Consider the following 22977-nt stretch of genomic DNA (forward strand, 5'->3'; position numbering starts at 1 on the left):
TTTCAGTTCGCCTATAACCATCGGAACATACACAACGTCACGGAAGATCACGTGACCACGATAGGCACGTGAACGTTTTACTCCTACTGTAGACGCGTAATGAAATCACAAGACCGCCCTTTCTTTCTGCTTAGAGACAAAGAATACTGAAATTCTTTTGTTCTTGATCATACGAAGAAGTAAAGATATGCCAGAAAGTGACAGAATGTTACTGACGCCATTGTTACATTCGAGTATAATTACCATCCTGGAAAGGCCGCTTTGAAGAGTTCATAATTAGATGCATTATAGCGAGCCTGGCAAGAGTAATTCCCAAATTTTTTATTTAGCTGTGCTCAGCGCAGTGACAAACCGCTTCGCCGAGCCATGTCTTCTTGGAAAGCAGTGCACCGTCACTTTATATCCTTCCATTGTCTTTCTGTAATGACGTCACAGTGACGAGTGTACAGGCTGCGTACATCTCTGCGTTTGTCTGCACTACATTGAATGGGCATAACGTTTCGTGATTCATCCCATTTTAGATACCATTCAATATTTCAATGTATCCTTCCTTCTGTCATGCAGTTGCGCGTCTCACATGCCAAATCGAGAATGTGTGTACAAACACCTCCGTTATGTTTACCTGCACACTGTTTCATTTTGATTAACAGCCGTCCGTAGCACGGAAATCCCCGATAAAGGTGGATCGTCAACGGATATTTCCAGATCGCATAACAACTGACATGGAGCTGGAAGTACAGCTTGGGACAAAAGTTTACGAAGCACGGCACTCTCGTATTTCTTCATATAGGAGCGCTCCCCTGCTAGCTACCAGGAAAATATCAAATATATAGGGAAGGGTGACCGGCTGCGCTCTCCATCTCTCAGTATCGTGTCTGTTCCCGGTCCTGTTTGCTGCTAGGGTGTCGCTCCAGTGGAGAATTGCGACACCCCGGTGTTCCGTTAACTTTTGTACCAAGCTGTACATCTGTAATCCCGCTCTGATAGTGGAGGGAAAAAGCGACCGTTGGCAAAAGAACCACTCAAGAATGAAAGAAAGAAAGAGAGAGAGAGGGGAAAAGATACTGCCGCTGCGCACTTTGTCTCGATCTTCCTTTCATTTTCCAGACGCTATCATGTTGGCGATATACCTCCTAAAAATTCTCTGCGTCATCTGATAAAACATTCACCAGTAGCTGCCGCTTCTGTTTCCGTTCGCCGCGATCATGACCCAGCCTGTACATGACTTTACTATCACGTGGTGCCGACTGATAAGCACGCGTGCTCAGACGCACGACACTGAAAGACATTGGAGAAATATTTTTTCGAAGCTGTGCGTCCATTTGTGCTTTATCGGTTGGTGTGACATGGAGCGTGGTGGTAAAGCAAACAGGCCTCAGAGTAACTTGTACAGTCCTTGTCGGGAGGTGTATGCGTTTGAATTTCATGTAGTGCTGTGTGTGTTTGACTGCGCGCCTGGGCCTGCATTCTGTGCGCGGGTTCGGTAAACTCAGATTGGAATGCCAGTGACCACATCGTGAGCTGGTACAGCAAAATGGCAAATAACTGCTGTCTTACTGGACTCTATGAGCAAGTCTATCTGCTGGTGAGTACGGGAGTTTGGTTTTGATTACCTCGCGGCCTAGAACGCAGACTTATTATCCACAGGATTTGTTGTTGCTGTGACCACATTCTTCACATAACATCGTGTTAAGTCCCTCAGATTGAAGTATTCATTACCAATAATTCTATACAGGGTGTTAAACGCGTCAAAGCACCCAGATAAAATGAAAACGGCTTATCAGTCGCCGCCTCAGTTGTACAGACACAAGGCCCGTTGTGCCGGCCCTCTTAACGCCGTCTGCTTAAAACGCCTTTTAACTTTTTCGACGGGGAGGCAGGTGTGTGACATATCGAACCTGTAGACAATTTCATCAACACAACTGTGGCGTGCATCACAGTGGCGTCACTAGGGTACGCGAGCTCTTTGCGTAAGCCCCCCTATCCCCAGTAATTGAATTTTTAAAGTCTCTGTTAATTTCACTCGCACACAAACATTTTCCGAAATGTTCTTTCTTCTTTTCCCCCTTTGTCATTGCGTATACGTGTGTGAACGATAAGTTCATAAGTCGAACGGGCTTGAGTCTTGTCCTGTTCGTTCCTTGTTTACGCTCCCTCGCCTATTTCCCCAAGCTCGCGGATATGCTGCTCGCGTCGGGCGTTTTGTTTCCACAGTGTGATACAAACCCGCTACCAGGCTTCGAAAATAGAAGATCCAGGGGTCGGTGAAGGTAAATTGAAGCAAAAGCCTCTGGCCAGATATAGAAGAACATTCGGTATATCGCCGTCTCCCGGCCTGCACGGGGCTTTTGCTTCATGTTACCATCCTTGTTCTCTGTAACCCTCACGCTTTGGCTCCCACGAAGCAGCCAGCTGCGACAACTGGACACACGACCACGATGATGATGATGATGATGGCATAAGCTGCTTAGCTGTTGGTAATATATATGTGAGTCTGGAGAGACATACATAAAGAACAGACATGCACGAACAGACGATATTCACTCTCGTGAGTCTCGATAAGCTTCGTCTTGTCCATTTGCGTCTCCCTTTGTGCATAACTTCCCAGATTGAGGAAAGTGTTACCCAGGGAAGTGAAGACTAACTAATATTGCTTGCATTTTTAGTTTCCGTTTTCTATATGCTGTTTCATGGCGACATTGGCTGTACCTGCATTCAGACATGTACAAAATGCTGCGCAAAAGTATTTCAAATAAGATACTAAATACTCCTCGTAAAAAGTATTTAAATATAGTACAAAATATCCAAAGCTCAAAGTAATTAGTGTTAGATTACTAAATACTCTAAGAAGTATTTAAGATACTCTCTAAAGTACTTTAGTATTAGCAGTAAGTGAAACGCGTATTCTGAACGTGGCCGTGCAAATGAAAGGAATAAACTTCAATCGCCATACTTAAGCATATCTTATTTGCAAGCTCTTGGTGTCAATTAATGTTTGGTGAACTTTGGTGATATGTTCGGACCCAGAACTTCGTAATCCCTCCTGTATGTCAGCGCGGGTCTTTCGACCTCTGGCGCGTGTTTATTGCTTTGGGGACCAAGGAAATAAATGCCGGGATTCTCTTGTGCCTAATAGAATAGGATCCAATATAAATAGGAACCGTTTTCTGACGAAGGGGTCGGGCTATTGACAAGCAAGGCCCAGCCAATTAATTGTACAGGATGATAAAGGACAGATGCGCGAATTCCCCCAAAAAAATGAAGAAAAAAGGGGGCCAAGTTCCAGTGAGCTGAAAATCTGGACATTGAGAGGAAATGTGCTGGATACGGTTTGACGAGGAAGAAATACGTTTTGAGTACTGAGTAGCAAATACCGTAGAAACTATCTTCAATACTTTCAAAATACTCATCGCAAGAAGTATTGGGTAGACTACCAAAATACCAGAAAAAAGTATGTAAAATACTGTATTTTGAGTACGTATTCAAGATACGTACAAGTCTGCCTGCATAACATTGTCGTTACTGCTGTTAAATATTTTCACCGCATAGGCCTTCATACATCTCGACTTCCAGACGTACTCTCTAAGTCTGCAATCGCATTATACATATATGAATGTATAATGAGGAAGCATTCCCTGTCTCTCCTTTCTTAACGAACCTCGAAATAACGAGGCAACCTTGTATTTGAACCAGTGCCGAAAGAAATGGTAGCTAGGAGCACTTGACTCGACGAATACCTTTCTTCGTCCCCTCGAAAAATGCAAGGCATTGTAAGACATTCGACTTCCCAATCATACCCATGTAAAAACAAGGAAGAAGTTTCAGACAGCCTATAAGAGGTGCAAGCTTGTTCCCATGTACTTGTAGTGTTTACCATTCTTGAAGACAGGGGCTTGTGCATCCAGCTTCTGTTGATTGGAGCTGATGAGTCTCGAGGTTTGTTTTAGAATCTTCTGTCTTTTACGCTTCCCAACTATGTATAGACCTGCTCAGGTCTTCCCTATACTGCTACCCCTGGAACTAAGTACTACTACGAAAGCTACGAAATCAGCCAAAGAGTAATTACTCTGTACAGATACGCATATTTATTTCTCTTTTTAATACAACTTTATACTATGTACAAATGAGGCACTAGTCTCCGTTGACCATCTAATCATGTCTGCTAACAACAGATTGTGTAGCCACAAGTGGCAACAGACAAATCGGAGTGCGTTGAACGGGACTCACAATTTCACAAGATCGTACGGCCGCACTACCTGGAGTAGAATCCTGTGAAATACTCAGTGCTAAAAACAACGGCAGTGCTCGCTCTTATTTCAAGAAGAAGAAGAGAAAAAAAATACTCGAGTATTAAAACGTATCATCGAGTTGTCATTTCGAAAATAAAAGACTCTGGGTGCTGTTTTCGAGCTACGCATGTGGCGCAAAGACAACGAACCCTGTACCTTAACTTCCTCTCCCTTTGCAGCGATAGACGACCAAGTTATTCCATTAATTTCCTCGAGAACGCGTTTGCAACCAGAAGGAGAATGCGATTGCCCTTTTCCCCTAAAGTGTGAGGGCTCTGCACGTTGTCGTCATGGGACGAGAGTATAACATGTTATGCAAGGGCGGCACGCTGTCGGTGTTTCACAAGTTCTTTCGATCTAGCAGTGGTATGCCACAACACTATCTAGTGACTTGATATGTGTTGATGAAGTAGGTGGATCGTTGAGTGGTTTCAACCTCGATGCTCAACATGCCCGTTCTGGTGCTGCTGGCTACGATGGTCGTAGCTGTGGTCTCCCGTTCTGGCTTTCCTCTTTTCGACGACGTCTTTCGGCACTGTCTTCAGGTCGTACGCAAGGCCAATCTTAGACATGAAGTCGATGAACATAGTGGTGAAGTTGATCTCCCAGCCCAGTTCGCTCGTGGAGTAGTCCCAAGGGAAGGTGTGATGGTAGTTGTGGAAACCTTCGCCCATGGCGACCATTGACACGAAGCGGTTCTCCACGGGCGAGATGTGCTTGTCGTAGGGCTTCTGGCCCCACAGGTGGGCTGCGCTGTTGACGAACCACGTGAAGTTGAGGGAGAACACGTAGCGTAGCATGGTGGAGACGAAGAAGGCGTTCCAGTAAGATTCGCCGAAGAGGTGATGAGGAACGATCGTTGGCAGGTAGAAGCAAAAGAACGTCGCCAGTAGGACGTAGTACCTGTGAATATAAAAACACGGAATTGAACGCGGACGCACAAGACACAGAGCTCGCAAAGCATAAGAGTGATCTTGCTAATATCAACGGGGGCTGCAAGATGAATCACATTGCACTGTACCCATTACAATAGCGTTATTCTTTCAGACACTTGGTACCAGGTTCACGTTGGTGGCAGAGAATGGGCGATAAGGTATGCAAATGTATTCAACGATGGTGCTGTTTTGACTAGAACTGGTAACTTGTCCTTTGAAGGAACTGTTTAAAATATATTTATTAGCAATAGACTCGAATCGGCGTTTTTCTGTACAGCCCAGTTCCACTGTGGGCTCCAGGTTCGAGTCTTTTCTTTTCGCTCAGATTACTAATACAGAGCTGAGCAGGCATGAACAGTCGTTTTCTGCGTGCGGCAACACACTAATGCGGACTAGCAGGTAGTCACAGCTGCGAGGAACATCTCCGCAACTCACCGTTACATAACTACCTCCCACCGAGCGTTCCAGTGCTCATGGAACGCTGCTGAACCTAATGCTTCTTGTCGAGCAAGTTTGATATCATATACTCTGTTGCATTTAACGCAGTCATCGTGTTACATTCGCACCGAGTAGTTACTAAGTGATGACGGTTCATGGAACTTTAGTGTACTTACTTCTTCTGGAACCTAATGACGGGATCTCTGAGTAGGTCCGAGCAGTCGACTGCCTTGCCCTTCTTCATGACGTCTGGATGCTTCTTGCACATGAGCCAGCCCATGTGCGCGAAGAAGAACCCGCGGTTGACATTGTGAGGATCGGCGTGCGTTTCGGAGAATTTGTGGTGCACGCGGTGATCCCGAGTCCACTCGTACAGATCGTTCTGCAAGACAAAGCAAATATTTTTAAGGACGGTGATGCACGTAAACGAGACTTGGAGAATTGAAATGCGAGTTCACGTCACAAATTCATAGGAACGGACACAGAGCTACAGAAGCAAATGGGTACCATTGTGTTCCTGAACGCCCTTACCCAAGCAGAACAACACCTTGGACCAACCTTGGACCAATCTGTTGTGCTGCTCGGGTACAGTCATTGAAATTTAGATTATGCAAAACCCTATATACTGAGAACTGTGTGCCTAAAAACCACAGAAGTAAGCGTAAGCAAGTTTCAGATGTGAAACACTTGGGTGTGTTGCGCTGTAGTCATGTTTATGAGCCAATTTACACTCGCCATGCCTCTGGATTCTGGATTGTTGTCAAACTATATCCTAAGGGATGACCCTCAGGACGAGAGCCACTACTATTTCGAGACTGTTCTTCTGGGCCAGGAGAGTCAGGAAAGGAAATGATGATCGTTTGATCCCTGGACCCTGCTCGCCGCTTCGCTGTGGCACGGTCCATATTGATGGTGATTGATTGGAGTATTGCGAATAAAACAAACAATGGCGTCGAGTTGGTGAACGTTCGTACTAGAATAAGAAGCCAGGGATTAAGGGGCGCGAAAAGGGCTACTGGACACGAAGGCTTAAAACCAGGCTGGGCTTGAGCCTCCCCCCCCCCCCCCCCCCCATGAACCTTTCCAGTTCCGACAAATGCACCGATGACTTTCTCATACATTTATTGCCAGAAAGTTTGATAGGGAACACCAACATGTCCAAGTTCTAACATTATTTCATCTATAAAGATGATCACCTTCCACGCAGAGGCTGGGAGTGAGTTGGGTTGAGGTAACACCGGCTATGTTATCGAGATGCGTTTCCCTTTTTTTCCGTTTTAAGGCAAATATCGACATAGTTCCCTGTGAAGTCTGCCCAGGACGTACTATCCATCAGAACAATATGCCGCTGTACACGCGCAGGCACTCCGCTCGTTAATAACACGTCACCAACCGACCGAAACGCACATTAAACGAATTTTCTTTAGTCCATGTTCAGTTAACCGTTTATTTACACGAACGACATTCCCCAGAATACTCCAGTGGAAGATGCGCGAAACATCATTTCTTTCTCTTGCGACACGTCCTGTCTTTTCGTGCTCTTCTAACCGCAAGATATTCCGTAGCAGACGACAGGGCCGATGGTGTCTCATGCGAACATGGCAGACGACACCATCGGTCATATCGTCTGCCGTCGCTGTACGTCACTTCCTCCCGATATTCCGGCGGCGTGTGATTGGTCAACATCAGACGCGGCGAAACTTCCGTTCCGTTGCAGATTTCTCGTTTTTCTTCCATTAGAATGTTCCCTGGGGGAGGCGCTCGTGCAAATGTGCACGGATACAAGGCAAAACGCAGAACTGGCTCGCATCGCCTCAGCACTTCGAAGAGGCCACGCGGTTAATATCACGTCTCCACAACAAACCTCCGTCCACCATTGAAGACAATGAATGGGTGACCGTAAACGCCGATCCCGCCTCGTGCAGAAGACGTGACCGCCTGCAGATACGGCGCGGTCTGGCAACCCCGCTTTTTTGGGTGTTCCATAGCTGCGGGAAGGATTCATGCAAACAGCCAACACGAAACCGGATGGAGGGAGGGAGGGAGAGGAGCGGCGACAAGGTCAGTGCCGTCACCGGTCGTTGCCTCACTTAGTATGTCTGACCTACATTCCCCTGCATTCAGACGCACACTGCTAAACGCTTCGGTTCCCACACCGATGTTACGGGATGAACCTCACGCGGATGCTTCAGGTGCATAACACAGCGCACTGCTGGGGTATTACAGTCTATTTAGCGCATGGCGCCGCCGATAATGTAGCTGCATAAAGATGCGATAAAAAGCACAGAGGGAAATCACGCAGTCAGGTTAGTGTACAAAAGTAAAGGTGTAGGAGGGGAATATGTGTGTATTCCAAGACAGAACGAAAGAAGCAGTAATGGTGGTTCAACGAAGGAGAAAGGTGGATCGTTGCCATGCTCTCCCGTGGCTATTTTCTTTTTCTTTTTTTCTTCTTACATCTATTCTATTCCCCGTAGACGTATTGGTCTTTGCGGGACTGCTTTGTTTTGGGAATACGACATTGCACTGTTCGAAATAATGTTCAGTTGTTGTTATGTTGGTGCTCCGGGCTTTGCCTCAAGGAGCAGTCTGCTAAAGAACCCTCAGACTGGGATTACCGTAGTGGTGTAAAGCTAATGGAGAGGTTTCCTTTCTTAATTTCGTCTCTATTGCGAAAGACGCGGAGTGTGTGCGTCATCGTCTGGCGGATGAATGTGCGCGGGACTTGCACAGCGCTTCCTTTTATTTTGAAGTGGTTGGGTGCCCTTCGCACGTTACAGGTGAACGAAGAGTGTTTTGAAGTAATGTTTATGTCCCACAGTGATGAAATGCTTCAGCCATCATACTTAAAATAAAGTATGTTGCTCTTATAGCGCAGAGCTTGAACGTACCATAAAATAGCAGACAGGTAGTTTATGCTGACGGCGTAGCTTAACAGCTCGCTTCTTCTGGAGCCAGCGCAAGTTGCAAATGGACGTCTGGTGGCAAATAATCTCCAATCCGTCGCGCAACAGCACAACCTACTAGATTATAACGAGCATGTCATAATCGGCAACCCCTATGAAGAGCCCGTCCGCACCATCCGCTATGGGCGCTACTCACCGGCCCGCGAGATCTACATCATGATCAGACAATGGAAATTTGAATGCGCAGAAGCAGACGTACGACTACCGTAGCAGACGACAGCAACTCCTATGAAAACGTGTAGAATGATGATGATAATCAACTTTAGGAAGCAACCTCTCTCGTGGGACATCAACCGCTTGTACAAAAATACTAAGGATAGCTGAAGTACAAAGTATTGCAGAAATCGAAGAAGCAATACCCGGGCCGATGAGTAGCGCCCCCACTAGCTTCCCAATGCGGCGCTGGGAAGGGGTGCCTATGACATGGTTGTTATAATCTACTAGGTCGTGCGTAACAGTGACAGTGATCCATGTTCCTGACTGACTGACTTACTGGTCCTGATGGCTACGTAGCCGATCTCTTGCCAGTGTTGCCCGCATGCAATGCATTTTTTCGCCGCACTTGTTGAGCAATGCGCAATGCACCACTTCGACACAGTGTTGCCCATAATTTGAAATTTTAATGTAAAAAAAAAAAAGAAACCGTGCCATATTACGAAAATTGCAAAGTAAGAGTACTGAGGTCTCAGGCATCGAGTAGATGAATCTTCTGTGATTGCACATCGACTGTTTTAAGGCATAATGATTGTCGTGGGGCCCGCTTCACATGAACACGTAGAACTATCAAAACACTTCAAAAACTTGTATCTACCGCAGATGTTGCAACTGAAGAACGAGGATGTTGGGTGCATTCGAAATTGGGCGAGTAAACATCTTTGCACAGACAGTAATTTCTGGTATCAGGCTTCACGTACTACACCGGTAAAATGTTGGCTAGTAAAAAAGATACGTACCTGGCATGCCATGCAGTTGAAGATCATGAGGACAACCCTAAGTGGAAAGCGAGCTTTGTATGCCCTGTGGGACCATAGCCTGTGGGCTCCTGCTGTGACACCCAGACCCGCGCACTGGCCCCAGACGAAAGCTGTAAAGAGGGAGCACAAAATGCCGAAAAACGCAGGAATAGGTAGGAAAATCTGTGTGCACAGTGTTGAAGAAACGAGCATATCAGTCTCGAACAGTGGTCTTGGACATCTCGTACCTCGTATCTCGGAAGCACCGAGTCATGAAAAAAAAATCAGTAGCATATCAGCTTTTGCAGGTCTATTATTAGCCTTGCTTACACATTTGGAACATTGCATTTGGCAAATACGTTTGATGTATAGAAAATGACAAATTCGGACGGACTTCCCGCCACTTCATCATTGGGAAATATAATTGTTGTTGTTTGGACAACCAATGTTCCTCTCACCGCTCACACGCGCTCGAGAAACAACATTATTCTGTACCGACAGGAACATCGCTTGTACCCCGCTCTTAGTAATGCTACTGATGCCTATTACTCGACATTTCAAAACGCATTACACATAGCACATGCCACCACCGCGGTACACCAACAATTGCCACACATTATAGGGTTCTCTCTTCTGATTCGAAGAGGGAGGGAGGGAAGGAGCGTACGCCTTTGTGTCAGTTTGGATATATGATAATTGACACAAAAGGGCGTACGCCCCCTCTCTCTTCGAACGAGAAGCCATAACCCTACACTCTTAAAAATGAGGTGGTGGTGCATTCTAAAAACAGAACTTCACCACATAGCACGCTCTGCGCCAACCTTTATCGCCAACGGTTATCGCTTCTGATTGGAAGAAAGAGGGGGCGTACGCCTTCTTGTGGAAATTTTCATATATACAAATTGCCACAAAAAGGCGTACGCCCCCCTCTCTCTTCGAATGAGGAGCGATGACCCTATCTCTAGCTCTTAGCACGATTCTAGCCAACCGTCATCCCGAATGACATAGTTCTCTCCACTGATTTGCAGAAAACGGAAGGCGTACGCCTGTTTTGGGACACTTATGCAGAAATGTTAATTGTCACAAAAAGGCGTACTCCCCGTGCTTTCCACAAATCAAGAGTGGTAGAGTGGTAGAGGTATCATTCTGTACAATGATTGGCCTTCGGCAGGCTTTGTGGTGAAGCTTTGTTTTAAGAGAGTACCATTCGTGGTTAGAGCACCAGCGTGCTATGCGGTGAAGTTCATTTTTTAGAGCGTGGGACGGACATTTCGGTCATGCTTTCTAAATGTTCATTACTATTAACCTCTGTAATTGATTGCCTTCAAAAGACAGACGTAGCTAATTTCTACAAAGCCAACAGAATCTGATCTCGTTCCATGTTTAAGATGGGTCATCGCTGTTCCCACATGCGATGAATCCCGTGAACTGGGTCCGTTCGCACGCTCGCATTCTTCTCACGTTGAGTTCCTTCAGGAAACGAAAGCTGTCCTCACGTCCGTCAGGCGGCGCGTCATTGTATTCGTGCGTGTCGTGTGCGCAGCTTACTAGCTGCAATCCATGCGACACTACACCAGTGGACCAGCGGCATGGCCGAGTGGGTGAAGGTGTCTCGCTCGCTGGTGTCGTGCTGACTGGGAGGTGGTGGGTTCGAAGCCTACCACCGGCTGTGCTGTCTGAGGTTTTCCCTGGGTTTTCCGAAGACTTTCCGGACGAATGTCGGCACAGTTCCCTCTGAAGTCGGCCCAGGACGCATACTAACCCCCCTGTCCCCCACCCCTTCCTGCTGTCATCTCTCCATCTGTCCTTATCTGTACGCCGCTCATAGCCATAGCTGCTTCCCGGCGCTAACACGAAAGTTAAAAAAAAAACTACACCAATGCTTTACCAACGGGTAATTTTAAGGTTTCAAGCGTTCCATCTTGTATTTCCGGCTTCCAATTACCTCAGCATAAAATTTACGAGGTCCATCACAGAAAACCTGCAAAGTACACTTAAGAAGTAAGATTGCAACAACTCAGGAAAAGCCTCGGCCAAATCTCGTTGTCTACACTTAAGATGCCCGATGGTCAGGGGCGTATGACTAAGCAAGTAACTTTTCCTCGCGCGGAGTTGCCACAACTGCACTTGTGTCCTTCTGGCCGGTAGTGGCCCAGCGTTGCTCTGCAAGATACGAGTAGCTAGTACGCCTACTGGTGAGGTTTGCGGCGCACTACAGAACGCGGAACACCTATTCTTGTTCGTTATCAGCACTTGTCAACTTCATAGTGAGCAGTGATATCGAATCTGTATTTTAGGAACGCGTCCTAGGCATGTGTGGTCGAGTTCCTCGTTCCTGTTATAGTTTCTCGCAATTCCTTTCACTTCTAGGGAATGCAGCTACGCATGTGCAAATACAGTTCGGTGACCGGAGGGGGTGATGCTTTTATCGTTTTATCTTTTCATCTTTCATCTTTCTTTTTCCTTTCTGTGGGGTCCATCCATTTAGTGGTTCTTTACGGGAGTACGGCCGTTGTTATGCGTCGAGAATGTCGAACAGCCGCGTTGTAGAGCAGGTAAAAGTAAGAAATCTTGCGAGTTCCTATACGCCCTAATGTGTCACATCACGCTTCATACGCGATGTCTACGATAAACCCCGAACCTTTATAAACTTGGTTTTGTAGAGTTACGCACTTCGGATAACGAAATACATTCAAGATTGGTCCGAAGTTTCGATAGGGAAACTGGCTGCATGTTTGAGCAACGTAATTTGCAAACTGGCAAGCAAATTTAAACGCAGTGCTATTGTAGGGCCACACTCTTCGAAACGAACTTCACCGCATGGCACGCTCCTCGCCAACCATCATCTCGAATGATATCGTTATCTGCCTTGATTTGTTGAAAATGGGAGGGTACGCCTTTTCTGTGACACTTATGCTGTTCATAACTGTCACAAAAAAGGCGTACGCCTCCCGTTCTCAACAAATCAGGGCAGATAACGATATCATTCGAGATTATGGTTGGCTAGGGGCGTGCTATGGGGTGATGTTCATTTCTTAATAATTGAGGGTTTACGTCGAGAGACAACTGAGATCATGAGCGACGCCACAGTGGTCGGTCTGTGGATTGCTTTTGCCCACCTGAGGGTTCTTTAACGTGCGATGAAAGCCCGTCACACGGGTCCCCGTATTTAACGTCCCTCACGGAAGACGGCGTGTCTAAGCAACTTGTACCCTGCCACCAAGTTGCTGGCGTCCTCGGCCGGGTGATGTTCATTTCTAAGAGTGCATTGTCGACGGTATATTTTCGGTACCGTGGTCCTTAAAGCTATCGACGTACCTTCACGGAGGTGGACCCTATACAGCTAACGCTAAAATAACTGGGACATCCTTCACAGCCCGAGTGTAATAATCATAGGTCCGGCCATATGGCTAGCACAAAGTGAAACTGACGCCTTACATACAAGCAAAAAGAAATGCACATGCGAACTCACCAACCAACCACGTTGTCCACATGGCATGCACCAAAGACACGTAAAAGCCATATATGGCCATGGAGTGCAGGGCAGCGAAGATGGCTACATTCCTCCATACAACCTGCGTTCGGAACTCTTTCTCAGGAACGTCCTTAGGTGCGGGCTTGATAGGCGCCGTTGTCGTTGTCGTCGGCTGGGCATTGATGATCTGCACAGTACTCGCCATTTAGAAAGTCAGGAGGCACACAGCACTGGGGCACTGTTTTAGAGTCCACCGAGAACAGCCACCCGTGGAGGTGGAGAGGAGAGACTGAGGATTGATATTGGTTGAGATTCGATTTTTGAGCGGGTCTCCATCAAATCTGATTACGTATTTGGCGTTGCTGTTCTATGTCTCATCCTCTCCTGCCTGCACCAATTGATCAAGGTAATATCCTCATTTTTCGGAAAAACGTTTGACGTAGGGTTTCCTTGTGTGCAGCGGGATATTGATCCTGGGAAGACTGACCCGGAAGATTTATCATTAAATTAAGATGGAGCGTGGATATTCCGCACACGCGTGTCCATGCGTGTATGGCCGTGATACAGTGATGGGTTTAGAGGCAATTAGTACGCTGATGATGTGAACAATCTTAACGAGAGAGGTTAGTGTTGAATAATTCGGACATAACTGAAGATTCGGACACACAACAACGTTCCAGAAAATTCTTTCATTTGTGTATTCATAATGTGCGGACACATCTACATGAAGTGAAAAAATAAATACGCCTTGAACAGCAAGAGCAGGGAAAGTAAGAAACAACGTTATATTTTTCTCCATATTTTTCTTTTTTACACCAACAAACCAACATTCTATTTTGTGACCGACCTACCATAAGTATGTACTAAGGATGACATCAGACCTCTAGTATTTGCATATATAGGTTAAAGGACCGATTTCTCATGCAAAGTACCTTTTAATCGCCAAGACCTTCCGAGATATTAGTCAGTTTTAGTGCATCGCACTAAAATTCTCTATTATATACTGTCGTATCTGACTTCCCAAGCTGTTCAAAAAAATAAAAATACTGTTGCCTCTACGGGTGTAATAACGGCTGACCCTAGCAGGTTCGCGCTTTCCGAAGGGTGTACCAGTAATCCCAAATCCTCATCTACAGTTGATGATAATCGCAAGTGGTCCAACGCAGTTTATTCGCACCACCCCAAAGAACAAGTGGGTACTCACTTCCTTTTTGGAATCCGATCGCACGACGCAATACGTCTGCATGAGTAATTGGGAATGCATGAGGATCGGTCGGGCACACTCAAGAAGCACGTCAACTGGAACTTAGGTGAACTCGCGTCCGCGCACGGTATTTAAGTCCCCCCCGGTTGAAACGGAACCGGAAGGAGGGAACCTTTACGTGCCGCTATGCTGTGCGAGGGAGAGGAGGATGGCGATACAAACGTAAAAAAAATCAGCCCTGCCAAAAGTGGTCGTTGCCTTCCGACCGCTGTCAGTGCCAAGGTCGACACTTTTCTGAATGGCTTTCCCCAAGGACTAAAGGGACGTCACGTACTTGGGGTCCTACCTGGGAAGCCGAATTTCGTGAGCACGTTGACCGCCTCTTTTGGCCAGCATCGGGGGAAAAATATACCGAGCGTAACAGAGAATGTAATCCTCATTACGTGGCGATTGGAAATGACGAATTTTTTTTTACTTGCGTCGGAAAATGATGGGTTTGCAGGATTTATACATATGAAACGTTTGTGGCCGTGAACGGTGTTTTGGAGTTTTATGGCAAGGGGAACAAGGGGTCAAATAGTGCCGCCATCATACATGACTAGTTGGCACAGTGTCCACTTTGCCGCACGGAATAGTCCGTTATAGGAGATGTTACAAATTTCATGACGTTTCAACGACTGTTTTCACAAATTCGTGACGTCTCAACATATTTCATGACGTTTCAACGACTATTTTCCACAAATTCTCCCGAGCGGATTCCTAATTCATGTGGTGAAAGCCCAATAGGCATTCCAATTATAAGGCACTATGAAACGAGCTTTCCGGGTTGCATAATGTGGCACATACTGTACAGATTAATTGCCTGCTTATACTGTTCATAGAGAAAACTGGAGTGAATCGCTCGTCCTCATCTCAGCCGCAATTTCACTTTCCTCCTTCCTTACTGCCGGACTCACTTCGGACTCAACTCATGCACCAGTCCATCTGCAGAGTTTTATACGATGGATGAAACACGCGAAATTGTGACGGCATCAGCCAAGGATACGCGCGACATCTTCCGCGACGGAGAATGCTTATACTTAGGGGGTGGGGGGGTATGTGTTTATTTTTTTAAAAAAGGAAGGAAATGTTAGCCAGCTTATACTTATAGATCTAGAATGATGGAAATGATCGTGGGTAAAAAAAAAAAAAAAGGAAACAGAGTAAGACATGCGCTCATAGCACCTTGCTTCGTAATCCAATAGTTCGACGTAGTAGTATGTGGCCACATGTGTGCTCGCGTTGTAGTTAACACTTAACCTTTTCTGACATTGAACAGAAAGGAAAGGCGTTGTGTGTGAGCGCGCTGGTCATAGTGGGTAAGTTAAAAAAAGAGAAAAAAGTAACGAATGCCTGCAAAAATGGTAAGGGATATACAGTGACAGTTACTCTTTCTGAAACGAGACTAGTTACCATTTCGTTACATTTTGAAAATGCCGAATATATGGAACTAAAAATGCATTTTAGCGCTTGTACAGTCCAAGCATATAATTATACCGTAAACAGAGGATTTCCTATGGGCCAGTCTAAGGCCATGGGAGTTACTCTAAGGGCCTGGCATGCGTATGAGATGAAAAAATTCGTGGAATTCCTGGTTCAAGAAAAAAAAAAAAAACTTCAGGGCATGTGAAGCCTCGACAAAATGACAATAGAGAAGTGACGCGCGGAAAATATTGCAATACCTCTGTAACTTAGTTACATTTTACAATTACTTTAACCAAAAGCAGTAGCTAGTTAGTTACTCTTGCATAAAAGTAACTTTGTGCCAAAGGTAACTGGTTCATGTTACTTGTAACTTAGATTCCACTGAGGTTTTCAATCGGGGTAGTTGATATGTGATACTAGAACCTGATAAACCTTAGCCATACCATAACCTTAAACTACTAGACCATAAGTACTATCTGATAAAGACAAGAGGGGAAGAAAAATGTGTCAGCACCCCTTTCATAGATTTGAAACGGGAGGATATAAGGTTCTTGAGCAATGATAAGTAGTGGCAGAATTGATGCATGTTGTTCTGCAGAACTGCTGCTGATGTCACACTGGTATCTAAACGTGTCTCAACATTACAGTTCTTTCAGCTGTGAGTATGCAGTAGCGTTGTGCTGGCCTCTTTCTCTATCCGTCCCTGTGCGTTTGCTGCGTGTAACCATAGTAGCTAAATAACTTATTTAATGGTGAAAGATGAAAGTCACTGAAAAGGTTAGCCAGCTGTAGGGATCGAACCCACATTGAGGCTTTGTTTGTATCTGTCCCTTCTATGTTGTTCCAGCCTCAGAACATTAGTTTCTCTCTTATTTAATGGCTCTGCGTGTAACACGTCTAGTGTTAGCTACTACCCAAGACTAGTATAGACATAATATTACGAATATTTTTTTAGGTGGTGCGGTTTACATAGGGTTACAGGTTATGGAACAGGGATTCGCCCAGGATTTTAACAACGTAACAACAACAACAAAAGTGTGACGAGTCACGATTGCGCGTGATCACGTGACATATTTGGTAGCTCTGACGTTCTTCTGCCGAAACATTGCGCACTATCGCAAGTCACAAGGGACGGATATGAATCTACGACGGCAGAGAACAATGCAGTAATTTCTGGTGCGATTGTGCAACGGGTGTAGGCTAATTGGATGGAGGTAGGTTCGTGAAATATCATGCATCCGTTTTCTGTGGACAATACTACTTCCGTGTTTTCGGTAAAATTCAGACAATCCAAGGGCATCCGAAAGAAAGAAGAAACTTTCAGTTTGAGACCAGTTTGGAAACGAAGCAAAGAAACCCGTTTTCCCACAATGTGGATTTGAGGTCCTGCTCAGCGTGGGTCTGACGTTTCGGTTTACCCTAGCCATACGGCAAACTTAATGCATTAAACGGAATGGCAGTAGCTTCACCTCCTAACCAACCATCATCTCGAATGACATCGTTTTCTCAATGTTTTCTCAACGATGTTTTGTGTCAATTATGCAGGACATTATTGTAACAGAAAAGGCGTACGCATTAATTAATGCATTAAGTTTGTCGTGTGGTCAGGGTATAAGTTGCGCTGTTAGTGGAAGTGTTAATAACGTGGGGAACTTCACGGAATAAAATACCGCCTTTTTGTGTTCGGTGTTCACATGAAGTACGTATTATGAGCGTTTTTTTTTTTCTTGTTGCACAAGTACACTTAGCAATCGTGATATATGATAAACACCCGGCCGAGGACGATGGCAACTTGGTGGAAGGGTACAAGTTGCTCAGGGACGCAGTCTTCCGCAAGGGACGAAGAAAAAGAAAAAAAGAAACGCGAAAACACGTAAGCTCAAACTATCAAATAAAGTTTATGGAACAAATATGAGACGAACGAAAGAGAAAAAAAAAGCAGGACAAAAAGAAAGCTTTTCTTTCTTCGTATGTTCGTTCAATATACCTCAGTTGATAGTTTCAGCTCGTGCGGGTTTGTCTGTCCGCGTTTTTGTTTGCCCTCCCTGCGATGATGAACTCCGACCAACTTTCCCGTCTCTCCACATACGGCATGAACTTTGCACTTCGGAACTGCACACATTCTGAGCTTCTCGCGCTTTGAACTGCAGTATAGTCGTACAATTAAGGCTACGAATAGTCCCAAAGCGTTGTGTAGGCATTGTTGAAATCTATTCACTCAAAGCGTACGAATAAACGAGGGTGCGTGCGGCAAACACGAAACTACAGCGTGTTGCGCTACCGTTCTCGTTTAACCGTGCGCCATATATATGCCAAGGACAATCGTATTTCATTACGTCTTCACATTGTATGGTGGTTGCGTTGCAGCAATGTGGGCGAGAACTAGAAGTTGCTCTTGATGACCTACTGCCAGCATTTTCCCGGTGGTGCATTTGCAAGGTATACCGCGCGAGAACTTTTTCGCTCCGTATGTGCGCAACTGCATTCAGCAAACGAAATTAGGTGTGTGAAAAACGTATAATGAACGGGAAAACACCGCAGTACATCATCAGTCATAATTTAATTGTTGTTTAGTAAAATTGTTGTTTCTTCTCAAACTATACTTAATAAGGCTCTAGGACATTTCGGTACAGGACGTTCCGGACCGAAACGTCCCTGTACCAAAATGTCTGTACCGAAACGCCGTTTTTGGTTGTTGTTGAGACAACGAATACAGTTTTAGTCTATCGCGTATGCGTTGTCGCGATAATTAACTAGTCTGGCAAAAAAAAAAATAACAGTCAGCGTTCTGGACTTAAGGATAAATGCGCGAGTGCTATATAGTGTGGCATCATAGTAAACCAAATGTGAAGCGCCGCAGAAAGCAGCCAGCTTTGAGACGGACTTCGTTGAAAGTAAGAATCATATATGGGGTTTAGGACGCAGCCCCTGAAGCGTGGGGTTTGTTTGTCCACGAAATGTGGATATCAGTGTTTTGAACTTGCGCGTCAACGTGCATTTGAGTCACGACAGTTATTTCAACGACAAAGGTGCTCTAAAATGCATAACTAACGCACAGCACTGCATTTCCGAGAAGCGTGTCGTCCCTCAACCTTGAAGGTCGATTACACGCTTGATCTGGTTGTGTGCCACTGCGCTTCTCTCTTCTGCCTGTGCACTGGGGCTGAGCATAGACCAACAAGAGAGACAATTTCACCCAATTGCTGGACAGAGAACTAATGAGCCGTGCTAATAGCACTGTGTAATGAACAATCGACGTACTGGTTGTATGTTAGTTGCGGGGGTTTCAGAAATATAAGCAATAGGCTACCGCTGTCCGAGGTCGGGAAAATGAAATACACGTTTATTTAGAGGCAAGTTTAGCGCTGGGCAGGCTCTGGAACTGGTGGCAAGGGACGGGAAGGTACGGGAATATGCTCGTACAGGGTGTGTGAGAAAAACGTAACCCGCATGTAGGCACTTAGCTTGTTGTCTACCTAACTAACGAACTTCCGGTGGCGCACGATGGCGCATTCATGCGTTCGAAATCTGCAGAAAAATCGTGGAAGCCATACTCAGCTTAAAAAATAAACAGAGCAACGAAAACGTCGGCCTCCGTGCATCAGAATAGGGCAACATGACGGACGCAGGAGAGTTGTGTTCAGGTTACGCTAGGGGAGCTATCGGTGCAGAAATCGAAACGATGTCCCACATGGATGCTCATCGGTAGTGCTCCTAGCGGTGCCTGCACATAACTCTCCTGAGACCGCCATGCACTACCATGCACTGTAATGACCGCCCTATTCTAATGCATGGAAGCCGATGTTTTCGCGCTGTTTATTTTTTGACGCTGAATATGGCTTCCAGGATTTTTTTGTAGCTTTCGCGCGCATAAATACGCCATCGTACGCCACCGGAAGTCCCTCGGGTAAGTAGACAACGAGTTACATGTAAAAATACGGGTTACGTTTGTCTGCACACACCCTGTACATATGTATTCAATATGTGATTAAAGTTCCTACAATAACAAGTTAACTTCCAAGATGAAACGCACGTGACGATATAAATTAATGTAACAGTTCAGTAGAAGTACGCGTAGCCTAATCACCACGAAACTTCAAGGAAGCACGGATAATAACGTCAGCTTGTGTACCAGCATTCTTTATGCACTTGCTTACTGGTCAATACATTCCGTTTGATTACTCAATCCAGATAAGGGTTTCGCAGTGGTTCATCTCGACTTTCCGCGATCATCCCAAGCGGTGCTCAAGGGCAACTGCGAACCGTTTCGCTCCAGAGGACGAAACGGGGCCGCTCGTCTCGCGTCGGTGATCCTTCCTTCTAAAAAGAGTCGTGCTCAGTGAACGCAGCCTTTGGGCAAGGCACTCTCATATGCTTCGCAATGCGGAAAATGGCCGCTCGAGATCTCTGAGGAACGGAAAGCCGCGGTGACGCAATGTGGTATGATACAGGGCGTTTTTTTTTTTTTTTTAAGTATTCGGCGCAGAATTTTAAGAAAATCGCTGCGAGAACAGCGCTGATGCCACCTTGGCAGGCGCACGGTTATGCGGTCAGGCGGGCATTTTGTAGGACGGTGTACGCAACCACTGGACGACTAATTAGCTAAATTAATTAAGTTAGAGGTTTTCTGGGGAATGCGAGGAGAATTGGAGCCAGTCATTATTTAAATCCGTCGTCCTTATTAAAAGGGCCGTAAACAGGCCGCCAAACATTTCACAAATAATGGTACCCCCATGAAAGAATGCGGGTCTTAATGCAAAAATATACATTTCGTTCGGCTCGTGCCAGCTTAGTGACCCATATAAATGCTTTCGAAGATGAGTAACCAGAGCGCCTTTCTCCATCACGCATAGGTCACATGGCTACATAGCCTTTTGCCGTCCAATCGGGGGGCCGAGGTCAGAACATGACGTTTCAACGTACGAGCCAATAAACAGGCTTCATGATCAGCTCCCTTTTTCTGTGTGGAACTACATTTTCCGCTGCGTGGTTCCGAAATTCAGCGTCATGACATCCCCAACATCTTCGGCTGGCGCAAACGTCAACAACTGGGCTGCTATCATATTACGCGACTCGAACCCGGGTACCTCCCAGTCACGACGTGACATGGCCAACAAGCTAACCACTGTGCCACGCGAGCTGACGACGCGATGCCGCGTGGCTCAAACGAAAGTACGGCAGTCCAGTCGTCGGAACCATTCGAAGATGACGAAGATAACCCATCGCGCACCTACCTAAGATTCCGGAACTATAGCGCCGGATATTCATTCGCGCTCGCGTTGTGTTGCGTGCTACTGCGCGGAAAACGTAGTGCGCGTGTGATATCTAAATTGAACGCACTTCTGGAATAGAACTGTGGTGTTTTACTTGCTGAGCGGTCTACCCGCCGGTGTTGTTTTGCCCACCAATAGGACACGACACGTGTGTGACTGTTCTCGGTGGAATGCTTTTGCTTCGAGGTATGACGAAATGAGACTCTACGTGGTGCTTACCTCGCCCTTGAGAAGTTCTCCCTTTGGCAACGGTGCGTATTCGGTCTGTTTGATGAGGTCTATGGTGTCTGACAGGTTGTGGCGCTTCTTCATCCCTGGAAGGTCAAGGTCGATGACGTCTGGGTGACCCCTAGTGATTTCGGTCGTCATTTCAGATTTCTGTCGAAAATAACGAAAGCGATACATCAAATACAACGTCACATTGTAATAGCCAGTGTGAGTGACTGAGAAAAAAAAAGAAAAGAAAAAAAACTGACAGGTGTGAATACGGCAACATATACGTGATGACGATACGGGTGGAAAGGTGCTAGGGCCAGTTGGCTACATTTTTACGCATGTGTTCTAGATTAGGTTCAGATTGAAACTAACGCCTAGAAAATGGCAGTCATGACACAGAACTTTTTTTATTCGCCGTGTTAACGCCGCGAAGCAACTGTGGCTATGAGCGGCGTACAGATGTGGACAGATGGGGAGAAGACAGCAGGAAGGAGTGGGGGACAGGGGGGGGGGTTAGTATGCGTCCTGGGCAGACTTCATGGGGAACTGGGCCGACATTTGTCTGGAAAGTCTTCGGAAAACCCAGCGAAAACCTCAGACAGTACAGCCGGTGGTTGGATTCGAACCCACCACCTCCCGGTCTTCGGCACGACCTTGGCTACAACCAACGAGCAGGATGCCTTAACATGACGAAAAACAAGTCAGGAAAATTGTCTTTGCGACATTTATTTATCATGGTGTAGCCTTGCTTCGTGCAAGGATTTACATCTTCTGCACCTTATCTTGTATCTTATCTTCTGCACATTAAACTATAGCCTATGAATCATGCAAAATGACCGTTTGACGATAGTTCAACTCATGCGACTGATGGAGCTGTTAAGTCCCCATCACGTGCCTTTGTTCCCTTACTTTCCCTTCCCTGAAAGACAGCAAATTACAATTCAATTAATCTCTTTCTATTTATCACTCAATTTAGCAACAGCTTCAATTCGAGGTTTAGCGTCAAATGATGCAAAAATAAGCTACAGGCTGCGCTCATAACCCATCTACACAGTGTCCCTCCAACTCCGAGTGAACGTTGATAACCCTTCCTGCGGAAGACCTTGAGATTCGCCCGCACCTGTAAAATGAGAGAAGCAATTTTCCCTGACTGTTAGGGAAAGCGGTCGTATTCCCTGCCTACGTGACCGAGAGAACGTCCTAGAGAGGGTCCCCTTCACAGTTCTCCAGAAAAATGCTCACCTCGCTATCGTCAGTTCTGAATGACACTCCTATTATCCCCACCCTCGACCTGTTTGTAAACAATCTTGGTATCCCTTCCCCGCGAGAGACAAAGGAAGAGGGTAGCCGCGAGCGCACGGTACCGAGGGTGGTGACCAGAATGGATTCCTCCGTGACTAAAGAAAAAACAGTAATTTTGGTGGATCAAACAGCGCCGCGCAGACCTTCTCTCTTTTCGCTGTTCTGGTAAGGAGAGTGCACGAAACCCCCCTGCCTGTCAAGTTTGCCGTACGGATGGCAGACTTTATGCACAGGAAGCTCATGATAACGTGCATGGTGGAGAGGTGTCCGTAGGGGAAGCCCGTGATTCTTCGTGCCTTTACACGAAGGGGTCCTGGGAAGGTGCGTAGCGAACGGACGCGACATATAAGCCAATATATTTGTAATCTAGTCTGCTTCTCAACGTACATGCGAAAATAAGTGGGAGTAGATTTGCACAAAACCTACAGGCGACCACAATGTGTGTTTTACCGGCCTTGTATT

General features: G+C 46.1%; 1 protein-coding gene across 3 annotated transcripts in view; it reads right to left on the minus strand.

Moving 5' to 3' along the window:
- Positions 1-4070: 4070 nt before the first annotated feature.
- Positions 4071-22977, minus strand: part of LOC135368592 (stearoyl-CoA desaturase 5-like) — a 37203-nt gene continuing 18296 nt past the window's right edge. For all 3 annotated transcript variants that reach the window (XM_064601979.1, XM_064601981.1, XM_064601980.1), the window contains exons 2-6: positions 21217-21375; positions 13054-13243; positions 9582-9712; positions 5839-6044; positions 4071-5192 (exon numbers count right to left, since the gene is read on the minus strand). In XM_064601979.1, the coding sequence (XP_064458049.1) occupies positions 4721-5192; positions 5839-6044; positions 9582-9712; positions 13054-13243; positions 21217-21375 (1158 nt within the window). In that variant the 3' untranslated portion in view covers positions 4071-4720. The remainder of the gene's footprint in view (positions 5193-5838; positions 6045-9581; positions 9713-13053; positions 13244-21216; positions 21376-22977) is intronic.

The sequence above is a fragment of the Ornithodoros turicata genome, chromosome 9 (genome assembly GCF_037126465.1).
Source record: "Ornithodoros turicata isolate Travis chromosome 9, ASM3712646v1, whole genome shotgun sequence".
Lineage (NCBI taxonomy): Eukaryota > Metazoa > Arthropoda > Arachnida > Ixodida > Argasidae > Ornithodoros > Ornithodoros turicata.